Below are 15,654 nucleotides of genomic sequence, written 5' to 3' on the forward strand. Positions count from 1 at the left end.
TGCGAAGCTGACTGTCCTGTGAAGCACATGCCCTTCACTCAGGATCCTCCAACAGTCATGCAGCAGCAATAGTTCGTACATATTTTCAGCTCTGTTCGATTTCTCTCTTCTCTCTCTCTCAGTGCCCACTGCCAGTATGACCCGATTGGCACGATCTCGCACTCACTCTGCCTCCAGCATGGGCTCAGCCGACGGCTCGCGCAGCCGCGCACACACCAGTTCACAGATGGAGGGCGCCACCGGTGGCCCAGTCCACGACAACCAGACCAGACCGCAAACCATGGAGGTGTCCTGCTAAAGCACCCAGAAACGAGCCACCATTTCACCTGGGATCATTCGCGTGTTGCCCTTCTGCACCTCAGACTCCTTTCTGTATGATTTGGGTTTTTTCCCCCACTGTCTTTGTCTTTTGTTCTTTGTCTTCTTGTTCCCTTGTGGCCAGAGAACAAGCAGACACAGAACGAAAGCGGGTCTAATGAAGGGATGCATTGTTTGACGTCTAGTAATCCATGTGTTTAACATATTGGAATATTTCTCCACTGCATGGATGTACACTAACTTTTTTTTGCTGATGTTTTTACCTTGATCTTGATTGGCTTACTACTTTATTACTCCATTCTTTCATATTTGTGTCATCCTTCGGAGATTCATTTTCAATCTCAATATGCTTCTTGTGTGTATATTTTGCCGGTGGCTGTTGTATATTGAACATTCAGAGGGTATTCTCGTCTGTAGCAGGAGACTTTTTCGTTCCCTCTCTTGCTCTCTCTAAGGTCTTCCTGCCCCTTGTGTTTACTATAGAGACGACCAAACCACTTCCTCTTTGTAGACCGATTTCTGGCTGTTAGACGGTTTCTACTTCTGTCACCATATGGCAGCAGCTATTAAGATTTGATTTTGATTGACGGTCTGCTATTTGTAGTGTTTTTGAAAAAGCTACTGATTAGCATGCCTTTATTTAAAGTGTACAATAGACATTTATATTAGTATTATGTTTCGATCTTTCTTCATTGTTAGTACAGTTTGATTGAATTTATTCAATCTGATTCTGTTTACATGGAGAGCTGTACTGCGTTTTAGACTAGAAGCCCCGTAATAGTGAAGACTTTGCTTAGGTTTGCACATAAGTTCATGTACAATATTTTTCACATTTTGTGCTTGGGAGATCAGCTACACCAAAACAAGCCAATAGCTGAAGTGAAGATCTGTAGCTCGTTCAAAGAACAGTTATATTTTCCAAAAAAAGGGCCATCTAGAGGTTTAAAACAGCATGGGTCCTCTAAATGCACTGTAGTAACCTGTAGGCTTTTGGTACAAATTCTCCATTCCTTCTGTACAGCGGGCTGATATCCCAGTAACATCTTATTGTTTGACTACTGTTAGTTTCTGAAGTGTTATTGTTATTGGTCTTTATTCTTTTTATTTCAATGGATGGCAATTCCCTGTCGATTGCTGATTGTACCGCTGCCTTGAGTGAGTTTGTGATGATGTGTTGTGCTTTGTCCTCCAAGCATTTAGGGGGCGTTGTACTGCATACTGTCTGCTGAGTGTATCAATTTGTAAGAATATTGAAATAAAGTAGTTGTACATAAAACTTGTATGTTTCTTTATTTAATTCATTGTTTTTATTACAGTTGCTAGGACACATTTCTCAATATTTGGGTCCCTTTTTCCTCTTCATACAATTATTCTAGCCGACTTTCATCTTGGCACAACAGTAAATTTCACATTTAAAATGCACTAATACTACCCTAACACTTCATGCAGGTCTCGGAATAACTCATTATAGTCCTAATATGTCCTAATTTGATGTCTGTGGCAAGCAGTCGAGGCCGAGGGGCCGTGAGAACGGCACAAGGCCGGGGGCATGATTTGATTTCTCGTATATCACAGTCCCTCTGCCTCAGTTTTTATTATTATGCACTCAGAAAAATAACTTTTTATTGAGGACAGTTTTCCGTCCAATAAATGTGTAGCCCCAACTCATAAAAAACAAATTCATGCAGTGAAATGTAATTGAGTTGGTCCAATGCGGGAACCAAAAAAACCTACATAAATGCATAAAGCGGGTCAAAATGACACACAAATTTAAAATAATAGTTGCTACACAAATGTTTTTAATTTAATTTAAAACACATTTATTTGTCCTTTATTTGTATATATGCATTACAAAAGATTACATTTTGCACTTTTTCCTAAACGATCTAAACTAATTTGGATCTGCTGTATAGTACATTCAAGTCTGAACCTCCACTCACCACATTTCTTACAGAACATGTAAAAATGACATTTTTAGAGAGAGAGACGGAACATTTCATACAATATTTGCACCTGGTTTCTCAGAAAGGGCTTAAATTAAGCCAGGATTAGACTTTAGTTCAGTTATGGCCTGGTTTCACAGACAGGGCTTGGACCAAGCCAGGATTAGGCCTTTTATAAGTAGCTTTTATAAACATTACTGGTGTGCATCTTGAGACAAAACAATGGCAGTAACATATTTTAAGATATGCCAGTGCAAATTTGCTTTGAGAGAAAACAGCTTGTCTTTTCAGCATTTTCAGATTTCAACATACATTTTAGTCTAGGTCCGTTAAGCCGTGTCTGTGAAACCGGGGGCAAGGCTGTCTAGCATGAAGGCGGTATGAATGTACATCCACCACTATGTTAGCATAGTCTTCTATAGATTTAGATTTGTCGTTTTCCTTGCCATTCACTGCTCCTCTAGTTTATGAATACTAGTAAAGCATCCATTGGATGTGAACTTCAGAATCATGGCCGAAGGAGTAGGTTATCCAAGTACATTTTTGCCCAACTATTTTATATCGTGAATTATCAACATACTACTCATTTCACATGCTGCATTTCATCTGCTATATAGTGGGAAGAGACTACTATAATAATAATAATAATAATAATAATAATAGATTTTATTTATAATGCACTTTTCATTCAGAAGAATCTCAGTGCAACAATGGAAAAGGGGAAAAAAAGTAAATTCAGACACAAGGTTTCTTGGCTCAAAGCATGTGTTTTTTTTTCTTCAGTAATCCATAAAGTTTCAAAAAAATAAATAATATTATTTACCAAAAATGTATCCAAAATACTGTGTTGGGTATTTTCATAGGAAAAAAATTCCATAGGAAAAAATTAATATGGGTCAATTTGACCTCCTTGATACATTCTTGGGGTAGTGATGCAAAAAAAGACATATGACCAAGAAATATTAAAAATTACATTGATGAGGGCCAGAAGCACTTTTTTTTTTTTTTTTTTTTTTTTAAATTTATGGAATATCGAAGTGATAACGTTTTCACTGATTCACACCATACCGGGTCAATTTGTCCTGCTTTATGCATTCTAGGGTTAAGTTTAACAGGTTTGAAAAATTATGTAAACACCCAAATTGGCCTGTAGGTACACAGAGTTTTGGCAGTGTTTGAGTCTAAGTGTGAAAATAATTCATCTCTTTGACTGCGTTCTGTGCCAAAGCAATGATAAATGATCCACAGTTTAGCCCACATTAACTGCTGTTGTGATCACTGTCTGAAGAGTTTTAGAAAAGCGCATCTATTTTCTTGTAGAAGAAAAAGTCTGAAACAACCTGATGGTGAGTACAGTAAACTACATCATTTAGATTTTGTGATAAGGAGCAGAGAGAGTGTAGAAAATGGTCAATGAAAACAAAGTTTTTGGGGCAATAAAACCTCGACTAGCATAATTAGACGTCAGGGAAAAGCAAAGTATGATGTGACCCAAATCACTTCAAAGTGCCACTTCATGCACCGAATAATCAGATGCTCAATATGCGCTTCTGTGCAGAACATCTCAGCCAGCTGTGAAAGTTTCCGATCACTAGCAAGACTGCTTTTATTGATTGCATGTGGTCAAAGATGACACATTTGGAAGCTATTTATAGAAACTGCGGCATACGCATTTCAAACACTTAGCACAACTTAGACCACAGCAGAAAGGATCTGTCAAAAACAGATCTGTGCTGAGTCCTCTTTATCTGATGTGCATGAGGAAAGTTACAGCTTTTATGTCATTTTCACTTACTGTATACGTTTTTGCTGATTTGCTTCTCCTCAGAAATGAGTGTTGAACTTTTTGTAACCAGGTAGGATGACGTCTCACTACAACTTTAACTCTCTCCATTTGTCATGGGAACTACATCAGAACATCTTCAGCTGCATAATTAAAATAGTCAGAGTAAAGGTCTTTGCTCGCTGAGTCTAATATTTTCGCATTCGTTTTTTTTCGTATTCGTGATCCCAAAAATTTGTCACGCACCGAGACCTTACACACTGAGTCTGATGCGTATTAATGAATGCGTTACGGGAAAAAAACGCAAAACAAGACAGTGACGTCTAGTGAGGATGATTTGTTTGTCCTGAGGAGATATTGGGTTCATTAACTCCTGCGATCGCGTAGAGAGGAGAGTTTCCCCTCTTATCAAGCGGGATTATCCAGATCGACCGATTCAAAGGCCCCGTTCACACTGCAGGCAAAAGTGGCCCAAATCTGATTTTTTGAGGGGGTCAAGTGACCAGGTCAGAATTCTTCAGAGGTAGTGTGAACACTCAAATCTATCTGATTCCAGTGTGAACTGTTTGAAGTTTCAAACTAACCCGCTTTTTCCAAAAACGGAGGGGTTACGGTAGGATCCTTCCAGCGTATCTTTAATTGAAGTATCTCCCCATATACTAATTAGGTCTAAGACCCTCACTCTCCCTCCATTGACTCGCTCCATCGCTGTTCTCCATATCTACTCAAGTTTTTAATGTGACTGTCAGTGTCTGTTGAGTCTAGGGCTAACTCGCCGGTGCATAATTTTGACAAATGTCAACATAGATTGACATAAAAGTCGCATCAAATCCACCTTGGTCGTTCACACTGCGGCCGCATTGAAAAAAATCAGATCTGGGCTATATGTGGAGAAAAATCCTGGAATGTTTTCCTCAAGTTTTATTTCTTTTCGACTGAGGAAAAGCAAATTTTCATTTTAAAGTGAACTAATCTTTTAAGCTGAACTATATGAATTCTGATGCAGTGTCATCTGTACTCACAACCTGTTTATTCAGACTAAACGTTGAGTAAAGGCCTTTGCACACTGAGTCCGGAATTCGCATGCGAAATTTACGCACGTCAAAAAATAAATTCGACCTCACGTTATGTCAATCACGCTTGCACACTGCCTCTGAAACTTCGTCCGTCAAAAACAAATTCGGGACAGGTTTGATTTTCCGCATTGAGAGATGTTTTGACAACTGAGAGCCACCATACATATTATTCTAGCAAAAATACCACAAATATTATTATATCACAGCTATAATTATAGCACATCAAGTCTCTGTAAAGCTGTGTGTGTGTGATCCGATCCATAGACATACTTCCAGGTGTTCGGGATCAGTTGATTCACGGAAATTAGTGGTCTTCTTTTTAATATGTGACTCCAGTATCGCTAGCAAAGCATCAAACTGAGCCACTGACACTGAAACTTTGGCTCTGTTCACACCGCAAGTCTTAATGCTCAATTCGGATTTTTTTGCTCAGATCCGATTTTTTGTTTGGCTGTTCACATTATCTTTTAAAATGTATAGACTTAAATAGCAACCAAAATGTTGAAGGTCCAAATCAATGCAGTTTCAAAGCGCTTTGAAGGGCTTCGGAGGCTCTATTTGTATTTATTATGAGTTGTATTTCATTGTTTATTATTTCATTATTTTTAAAATGATTTGATAACTGCAGTTTTAATGTAATTTAATGTTCAAAGCATTGTTTCCTGTTATATGAATCCCTGTATAAATGCATATATTATGTTGTTATTTTATATAATATATGAATGTGTATGGAGCGTGATAAAAGGTGACCGTGAAATTGTGGCGGCAAAGTTGACGCGAATTGGGGGGGAAATTGGGTGGACCTAAATTTTGCGCTGGTGCACCTAAATAAAAAAGTTAGACACACCAGTGCAAACAAAGGCAAAAAGTTAGTTTGGAGCCCTGGATGGTTTTGCTAGATAAGACCCTGTTCCTCTTGTGGGATCGCGCAGAGCCTCCGAAGCCCTTTGAAACGGCATTGATTTGGACCTTCAACATTTTTGTTGCCATTGAAGTCTATAATGTGGAGAAAAATCCTGGTATGTTTTCCTCAAAAAAACGTATTTTATTTTCCACTGAAGAAAGAAAGGCATGAACACCTTGGATATGATGGGGGTGAGTAAAATATAAGGAAATTTCCAATTCAACTAATCCTTTAAATGTAACCATGTTAAAGGGTTAGTTCATCCAAAAAAAGAAATGAATGTCAGTAATGACTCGCCCTAATGTCGTTCCACACCCGTAAGACCTGCTGAAATCATGTGACATTGGCGATCCGAATCATGAATCATTCGCTGATTCATAACCGTTTGAATCTTTATTTGAGGACTGAAAACAAACATGGAAGAGAAGACAATGCTGAATAAAGTCGTAGTTTTTGTTATTTTTGGACCAAAATGTATTTCCGATGCTTCAAGAGATTCTAACTAACTAACTGATGTCACATATGGACTACTCTGATGATGTTTTTATTCCCTTTCTGGACATGGACAGTACAGTGTGCATACACTTATATACGCTGTCGGACTGAATATAAAATATCTTAAACTGTGTTCTGAAGATGAACGGAGGTCTTACGGGTGTGGAACGACATTAGGGTGAGTCATTAATGACATTAATTTCATTTTTGGGTCAACTAACCCTTTAATGTGCTGAAATCCAACACTGGGCTTATGAATCCCAGTGCAAACTGTGCATCCATGTTCTTTTCATTTATTAGTTTCAGCTGGGCAGTCATTTGTAGCAAGACTTGTTTTGCATTTATTAGAGTCTGGATCTGATCATTTAGTTTCCATGGCACTTATTGCTATGGCAATTGGTTTGGATGCATTTGGGAATATTGGAATTAATATGTGCAAAAAGTAGCGCCAGAGAATCCCTAAGCCTTTTTAAATGTAGTAAGGCGCTTCCATCTGCATCTGCATCGATTAGCCCATGACATCATGACATTCAAAACATTGCCCTCCACCAACATCTGTGTTGTATTAGTACAGTTCAAACATGACCCAAACACCTTCTTCTAGTCTCTTCTCACAAACAGACATCTGTGCGTCAGCAAAAGGAGTGACAGTTAGACCTGTTCGTCACAGGAAACTACAAGTGTGTAGTAAATAAGACTGCCTGCCTCAGTCGACCACAGCATCAGCCTACAGTGACACTTCACCTGAAACTCAGCTCAACTACTGCCTCTCTGCTCCTGACCGGAGACGAGACAACAGCCTCTGATCTGGGACAAAATCACTCCAAACTGTTGTCAGACGCGTTCATAAACCCACGTTCAGCTGAGGACGTCTGTTTGCTCGTACGAAAGGATTGTCATCAAAGCTAGCCTGAAGACCATGAGGTGAGTAAGATACTTGATGCCCTCGTTTCAGTCGCTAACACTTTACTTTAAGGTGGCGTAGTTACACATCACTACATGTACTTACTAGAGTAATAACAGTAAATTATGCATAATCACAAATAACTAACCATAAGTACTGTATTAAAATTACTCATTAGAGTACATCACCTTAAAATAAGATGTAACGTGTCAGGGTAACGCTTTATTTTACAGTGCGCTTGTTACATGTCGTTACTGTAGTAATAACTACAAATTATGCATAATTACAAGTAACTAAATGCATGTAGTTTATTAATATTTCTCAGAGTAAGTAGAATGTAACTACACCATCTTAAAATAAGGTAACCTTTCAGGGTAACGCTTTATATTATAGTGTCCATGTTACATGTAGTAATAACTAGTAACTAAGTAACCAAACCCTATCCCTATAGTACGTACATGTAGTTGCTTAATTTCACTCAGTACTTCAATACATAATTACACTGTAACACCGACACCTTAAAATAAAGTGTAAGCCCTTTCAGTCTGTTTAAGGTCTTTTTGCTATATTCGTTTAGCAGGTTTCTCCAAAGCGCCTTACATGAATTCCGATTCATAGTAATTCAAATCGTTTTTGGTTGGGAGAAAGTCTGGCCATTTTTGTTGAAGGTAAACATTTGAGAATAACGTGTTTGTGATTGGTCTAAAAGAACGTCTGTGTTCATTATGTCAACGCAAGAAGCTCAAACTTCAAAGTCACCATCTTGAATCAAAGTCAGAATCATCTTGAAACGTGTGCACATGCACAGGCGCCTTGCTTCAAAGGCACTTGAAAGAAATGCACGGGTTTGTGTGCCATTTTGAAGTCGAACAATGCTTAGACTCTTACTTAAAAACAGGTTTCACAGACGAGGCTTAAACTAGTCCCAGACTAAAATGCATTTTTGAGCGCTTTTAACTGAAAGCAACTTCCACAGACAGATCTTAAAATATGCCAGGGCCATGTTTTCTCTCAAGATGCACACCACTAATGTTTGTTTAAGGCTCGTATACAAAAGCTACCTAATGCCCTGATTTGAAGTCCTTTCCTGGCTTCATCGAAGCATTGTCTGTGAAACCATGTCTTAAAGTCACATAATGGCTTAAACACTGATAAAACAACATTTTGCTCTGTATTGCTGCAACAGGAAGTTGATCATTTTATTTGGTCTTATCTTTAATGCGATACCCACGAGATATGTTAAATATTATTCGTGATTTTAAGCGACTGCCTTTTGGCCGTGTTTGTGTGTGCTAGTGCTTGTATGATGTGCTCCAGTATAGCTGTGTAGGTACACTGTGTGGCACATGTAATCCGTTCCGCGTGTGTTATTTCGGTGCCCGGGGTATGAGGTCTGTAATTTGGACCTGGAGACCCTGATGACCTAGTGAGACCCATCTGTGGTGCCAGGTGACCATCTGCTCATGAAGCTGTGGGACCAGCGACACTGCATTACAATATAATGGAGAAAAAACCCTCAAAGACATAGGGCGTTCTTTAAAACGATTGAACTACGGGGTTATTACATGTTATTACAGTGTAATAACATGTAATAAGACTATAGGGATGTAGAGATGCTGAAAAAAGTGTAAGTGTATTTAGGGTCAATGGTGTTTTAGCAGAGGAAACATGTTTTTGATCATCAGACCATCTGATACATTTCCTTCAAATGATTTACAGTGCTATTTTTCACACCATGTGGGAAGGCAGTGGAAGATCGTACCTCAGCACTTTACTGTCGTTTCCTCATAATATAAAAGAGAACTAGTCACGGTATATATTATAATTTTTATTATATACATTTTTTTACCTGGTATTTGCATACTGAATCATTTTAATATTTTGGATACGTCGCATAAATGAAGGCATCTTGCAACTTTGTGATGTAACCGAGCATGACAGAAAAGAGTAGAAAGTTCTCAACATTGATTGCATAAGATCTATTTTTAGAACAGCCACCCCATTTTTTTTTTTTTTTTTTTTTGGTCCAAGTATTAAAAAAAAGTGAGTGATAGCGAAAGTGCGAATGGAAAGTTTTTTTATCAGAGTACACAAGTGGTTTGTCCACATCCTTCCTCCTAGCAATCTAGGCTTGTAATAAGGATGTCATGCCTGATTAAACTCTGTGTTGTTTACTTCGTTTTTTTTATGCTTTTTATTGAATATCAAAAATCTATACGAATCCATCAGTACTAAATAAAAAGGATCTCGCTCTTCTGTCCTTAGTGTGTGGTTTCCGTCAGCTTTGTGCACCTAAACACTCCAGAGCAGCATGGGCAGTCGGCCCAGTAAAGTCCGGCGCGGATCCAGCGCACATGCTGTTCTCCTGGACACGGAGGAACGAGCTGACCCGCTGGCCATGGGTGAGCTCAGCACTGCAATACACACTTTATCTGTGCACCAGGTCACACTCATTCCAGAAATCAGCACTAGATGGAAATAAGTGCAATAGTGTAGAGCAGAAGCTTAGACGTACATTTGGTACAGACGTGGAACTTTACAGTAGCTTAACACATTTCAGTGTGTAAGACTATTGAAAAAAAGCATCCTGTTAAATTTATGGTAAAATAAAATTGGAGCTAAGGTTACCAGCTCATGGTTATTAAAAAAAAAAAGTTTCAGATATTACAGGATGGATGACAGTTGTATATTTCATTAACTGATGTAATATTAGTAGTACATTAGTCCACCTGAACTACCAAAATATGATTTGCACATACTGATAACTGCCATAATATACAGTGTAAAATAGAAAGCCATGCACTTGATGAATCAGAGTTCATCATAAATGTCCTGTCCATAAAACATGACCAATATTTGCATACAGACGGGCATGCACGCAATATAAAATGTAGCACAAACTCCCTAATCTACATAACTGATTACAAAAATAAAAAAACAATGCTATATAAATAAAATATAATCAAATGTGATGCACAGGTTTATCATCAACTAAAACCATAAAAAAATGAATTGCTTGAAATAAAATATACATTAAATGAAATAAAATATTGAAAGACTTACTCGTTTTATTTCAGATAGTTGCCAAAGCATCATTTCTCATTTGCATTTAGTATAAGTAGAAATCAATAAAAACTATACATACAATTTAATAAAATGACAAAAACACAACAAAATTACTAAAGCTTTAACTTAATTTAAATGAAAATCCACGCACACACACACACATATTAATATTTTACTTACAAAAACATTTTATAAATTGATATGATATGCTGATTTTACTTTAGTATTATTTAGATTTAAAATAAATTATATTTATTTTACATTTTTTTATAATTTTTTTATTTTTACTTCCAACTAGTCAAATTTGCATATAATATGTTAAACAATTATAGATATAACATTTTAAACAATTTTGATTTTTTTCCAATTTATAATTTCATTATAAATATTAGGGTAACTTATTAGGTTTTTACTTTAGGATTTTGTGTCTATATATATATATATATGTGTGTGTGTGTGTGTGTGTGTGTAAAATAAACATAAACACAAATTCATAATGATATGCTGATTTAAATTTAGTATTATTTAGATTTAAAATTAATTGTATGGTAATTTTATGTGTTTTACTTCCAACTACTAAAATTGAATATATGTTAAATAATTATATAAATATAATATTTTAAACCATTTATAATTTTTCAATTTATAATTTCACTCTAAATATTAGGGTAACTTTAACAGGTTTTTACTGGAAAATCTATTCAAATCATTACTATTATGAAATGATCAAGCCAGCAGGACTAATGGTGTTGTTCTGGTGTGTGTGTGTGTGTGTGTGTGTGTATAGAAGCCGGCAGATACATGGTTGTGTCCCTGTACGACTATCCGTCCAGAGGTCCGGGTGACTGTACCATCAGAGTGGGAGAGAGGCTCAACATTTTATCAGAGTAAGTGTACAAGGGTTCATCATTATTGACGAAGCATGCCTCGGTCATCAGTACGAGCATCTGATGTGACGTCATAACGTGTGTTACAGTGAGGGAGAGTGGTGGAAAGTCAGTTCATCGGCCACAGGAAATGAGAGCTACATCCCCAGCAATTACACCGCCAAAGTCTACAACAGGTGAGCTCATGCGGTGCACGCTTCATGACATCATCACGCGGGCGGTCAGGGGGTCTGATGATGTCAGCTGTAGTTTCTGTAGTGGGGTTAACTGTGTGTGGGGGGTGTAGAGTGGGCACAGCTGGATACAGTGTGATCTGATTATCAGTTTGTGGACGCACTGTACCCACAATGAGCCTGCTGATCACTCTTACTCACAACGTAAGCGTCTCTGCCTACTGCTTTTTCCTCCTGCTCTGCTCTTTTGGTTTTGTCCCCACACTTGTAAATCATCTGTGTGTGTGTGTGTGTGTCCATGCAGGTGGCAGTTTGTGGGTCTCAGCAAACAGAAAGCAGAGGAACTGCTGATGCTCCCCCATAATCAGCCCGGTTCGTTCCTTATCAGAGAGAGTGAGACCTTCCCAGGTACACACGCTAATCCTAGTTGTATGATAGCCCATGATGCATATGGTTTTCACCTCATCAACGATAAAACTAAATATATATTTTACTTTATTGAAGAAGAGACTCAAGACATAGGGAGCTGGGTGGGCTCTTGACTTTAGACAGTTAGAAACCACCCTGAATACTATAGAAACTCCCTAGCAACCACATAACATGTCAAAAACCACTCAGAATACCTCAGCAACTACATAGCCAGGAAATATTTGAAAAAGTGTCTTTTTTTCCCAGGTAACCACACACTGTCAGTGCGCAAGAGCAGCTCGCAGGAGCGCGCTTCAGTCAAACACTACCGCATCAGCTGCATCGAGAACGGCTGGGTCTACATCTCTCCCAGCCTCACCTTCAGGACCCTTGCAGACCTGGTCTCGCACTATTCAGGTACACGCAAACACACTCATAGATACACAGCTATTAGGGCTGTGTTTCCACCAAAGTGCTTTTTCCCAGAGGCCAGCCTATTCTCCAATAGTTCTCAATGAAAGCAGTTTTTTTTAAATGTCAGCTAAGTGTCTATTTCACACTGAGCGCTCAGCGTTTTTTGCCGGTCGCAGAGAGATGAAGAAATGTTCAACTTTGGGTAAAGCAGCGCTCATCACTGTCACTTTTTACCCAGCCGTCCAATCACAGTGGAGGAGGGGCGGGACAAATGCCACACCGACCAACCGCCACATTCTGTGTACAACGATAATGAACGACAACAAGATTTTCCCGTGGCATTGGACTATTTTTACTAAATGCGTTTTTTACCGGGATGCCCAAACCATGGTTTTACTACAAATAAAACCAAAATTGTAGTTAAACCACGGTAACCACAAATGAACCATGTTTTTTCTACACTAACCATAGTTTGACCATGGAATTTGTAGTAAAACTGATTATACAAGTGGGAATAAATCTGGCAAATAAACATGGTTACTAAACTTTTACTATGATAAAACCATGGTTAATATTTGGTTGGACTAGTTTTGGCCTTGTTTGGGCAGGTTTTAAATGGGAATTGTGCTGGTTTTCTTACGCAAACCTGGCAACCCTGAAGCACATCCAAAACTAGTGCCAAAGTACACGGTTTACATTCAGAAACTATGCAAAATCAGATATTATTAGTATTAATCAGCTATTAGCAATAATACTGATATTTTTTGTATCATAATCGCTCTCAAGCAAGCCGCTTCCAGAAGAGCGCTAGTGTTTTCAGTTGGCTAAAAGTACTTTGGTGGACACACGGCCTAACTCATTGAAACCCAGTGCTTCTGTGTGGTTGATACTGGTGTGATGCATGATACATGACCTGGTGGCACACTAATAGTGGGCTCCAGTCATGTCAGTGCCTATAAAAACAAGTTTTATTCTCCTCGAGATGACTGACATTTTGAAATCGCACTGCCTGCTATTTCGAGTTTATCTCTGTAACCCCCAATTTGTCTGACACTTTCAGTGGCGGAATAAATTGTGGGTGACAAATGGCTGCGAATACCCAGACAGCAACGTGTCGGCCCACATCTGGTGTGCGTTGAATCCACGTGTACCAGATGTGGCATGGATCTGGGCCCACACTATTTGCTGTCTAGGTAGGGTAATTCTACAGCTAACATACTTAGTAGTATGTTGTCAGAGACCACTGTTGTATTGGTAAGAAACCAAACAAATAAAATGGATTACGGTGGTTTAGTTTTGCACCTTAAGTAGTCCTGCCTACCAAAACACCTTTGTCAACCACATAGTAGCCTGCCCTGTACATACATTAGTGTACGTGTTTTGGCCAGAGTCTAAATGTGAACTGTCCTTCAGAAGTATCGGACGGGTTATGCTGTACCCTGGGGGAGCCGTGCTTCATCCAAGGATCTAACAACGTTCCAGTGGTGAACGGCCCACCTCCGATTGCCGTGAAGAGGCCCACTATAAACTGGAAAGATGTGAACAGGTACGTCAAACACATTATAATCAGTCCTTTAATTCCACACTAGGAATATCTTCTTAAGAGCTTAACAACGAGCCATGAAAACCTAGTAGAGCAGTTTCTAAACAAGCTCTCTTCACAGCTCCATGATCTTCGGGAAGAGTAAAGAGGGCGCGGAGGAGTCTATGGTGAGCGAAGGACTGAAGGAGGCCATTAACTCGTACCTCTACATGACGGAGGAATGCGAAGACTGCTGTCAGCTCTGGGAAACATGAGCGGAGGATTGTAGTGAGACTTGGAGGACGAGTGTTTGAATGACTTTGGATTCTTGATGCAGTGATCTGGGAAGACACACTCTCATTCATACATGAAACTGACCCGGAAAATAACCGAAACGTGCATCCAAGCGTCTATTTTCATTCGTGTATCTCTGCGTAAATATTGTTTGAGCGCGAAAGCGGCGTCAGACGAAACTCCCGTCCGAGCGCACTGACTCATTGCTGTTCTTCCAGAGTGGGTGATGCTGGAGACAAAGCTGTCACAGTTTCCTGTGTGGACTCGTTCCTGGCGGACATGAAAGAGAGCATGACTGAAGGAAAGAACGACAGAGGAGTGTGTGAGTGGGAGGGGGAACACAGCTGGGTGGCGTAGCATCCATTTCCACTCCTCTCACACTTTCTGGAACTTTATCAGCGACTTTTACTTGTTACAAATGTCATCGTAGAATGACGATGCATTAGAAGAACTGCTTTATCGATATGATATCAAAGATATTTTTGTTTTGTTGAAAATGCCAAACGAATACTTATTTATGACTAAGAACATAAATGTTGTGCATTTTTGTAAATATATATATAGTTCCTTAAAGGGATAGTTCAACCAAAAATGTCAATTTTGCCCAATGTCTGTCTTCTGAAAATATATTTTGAATAGTCTTTGGTTCCCATTGACTTCAATTATATTTTTGACCATACAATAGAACCAAAACTGTTAAATCATTTCACAGAAGAGTCATTTGAAATGACCCTTTTAATTTCTGGGTGAATGATCCCTTTAATGGATCAGTTATGCTCTTTTAAATAAACTTGTTTCTAAAATCTGTTTATCATTGAATTGTAGAAGCTGACAAAAGAATGAGGCGTTTCCTGTCTGTCTTAGCACCTATTGTTCAGAAAAGAACCGCAGTCTTGAGCAGCAGGAAGTGAAGGTTCGAGCATGCGGTCTGCTCTCAGGGTGCAAAGGAATATTTATGCCAGCTATGCCCTTTAAAAACATTACTTCTGAAAAGAACGTCTTCAGAAATTAAAGGTTTATGTGGATGTTTTGTTACATCAAACCAGTTCCTCCTACACGTCGCTGATGACAGAAGCATGTGTTCCCCTGAAGATTTCCATTTTCTATAACCTTGACAGGCTGTGTGTTCCTGTACATGTGATGATGAGAATGATTGGCACAGAAATAGATACAGGTAGAGCTCAATAACATTGCCATCTAGAGGCTGTAGTGTGTATTGGCACTGAATGAATCATATGTACAATGGCCATACAAGTCAATAAATATTATTGTGTTGGAGATATCAAAGCAATTCATTATAAAGCAAGGGTTAGACTATGTTAAAGAGTTAGTTCACCCAAAAATGAAAATAATCCCATGATTTACTCACCCTCAGGCCATCATAGGTGTATATCACATTCTTTTTTCAGACGAATACAATTTAATATTAAATAAAATATCCTGGCTATTCCAAGCTTTATAATGGCA

General features: G+C 38.7%; 2 protein-coding genes across 6 annotated transcripts in view; both read left to right on the forward strand.

Annotated features, from left to right (window-relative positions):
* Positions 1-1,594, forward strand: part of ndrg3b (ndrg family member 3b) — a 103,020-nt gene extending 101,426 nt beyond the window's left edge. For all 4 annotated transcript variants that reach the window (XM_067446724.1, XM_067446725.1, XM_067446727.1 and 1 more), the window contains one exon: positions 123-1,594. In XM_067446724.1, the coding sequence (XP_067302825.1) occupies positions 123-298 (176 nt within the window). In that variant the 3' untranslated portion in view covers positions 299-1,594. The remainder of the gene's footprint in view (positions 1-122) is intronic.
* Positions 1,595-6,743: 5,149 nt separating this feature from the next.
* Positions 6,744-15,647, forward strand: sla2b (Src like adaptor 2b). Of its 2 annotated transcripts, none has more exons than XM_067446730.1 (8): positions 6,744-7,443; positions 9,689-9,825; positions 11,277-11,376; positions 11,466-11,552; positions 11,854-11,957; positions 12,225-12,374; positions 13,785-13,917; positions 14,036-15,647. In XM_067446730.1, the coding sequence occupies exons 2-8, from the start codon at positions 9,735-9,737 to the stop codon at positions 14,166-14,168; spliced, it is 798 nt and encodes a 265-aa protein (XP_067302831.1). In that variant the 5' UTR covers positions 6,744-7,443; positions 9,689-9,734; the 3' UTR covers positions 14,169-15,647. The 2 variants fall into 2 exon arrangements, with proteins under 2 accessions (XP_067302831.1, XP_067302832.1); XM_067446731.1 differs by having other exon boundaries at positions 6,747-7,443; positions 13,788-13,917; positions 14,036-15,646.
* Positions 15,648-15,654: the final 7 nt, after the last annotated feature.

This window comes from Pseudorasbora parva, chromosome 6, assembly GCF_024679245.1.
Source record: "Pseudorasbora parva isolate DD20220531a chromosome 6, ASM2467924v1, whole genome shotgun sequence".
Classification (NCBI taxonomy): Eukaryota; Metazoa; Chordata; class Actinopteri; order Cypriniformes; family Gobionidae; genus Pseudorasbora; species Pseudorasbora parva.

Excerpts from the sequence above, each read along its gene's own strand:
- sla2b (XM_067446730.1), top strand. The coding sequence starts at position 9,735 with ATGGGCAGTCGGCCCAGTAAAGTCCGGCGCGGATCCAGCGCACATGCT. Across the intron at positions 11,377-11,465 it reads AGGCTCAACATTTTATCAGA|TGAGGGAGAGTGGTGGAAAG; the intron begins GTAAGTGTACAA and ends CGTGTGTTACAG. Across the intron at positions 12,375-13,784 it reads CCTGGTCTCGCACTATTCAG|AAGTATCGGACGGGTTATGC; the intron begins GTACACGCAAAC and ends ACTGTCCTTCAG.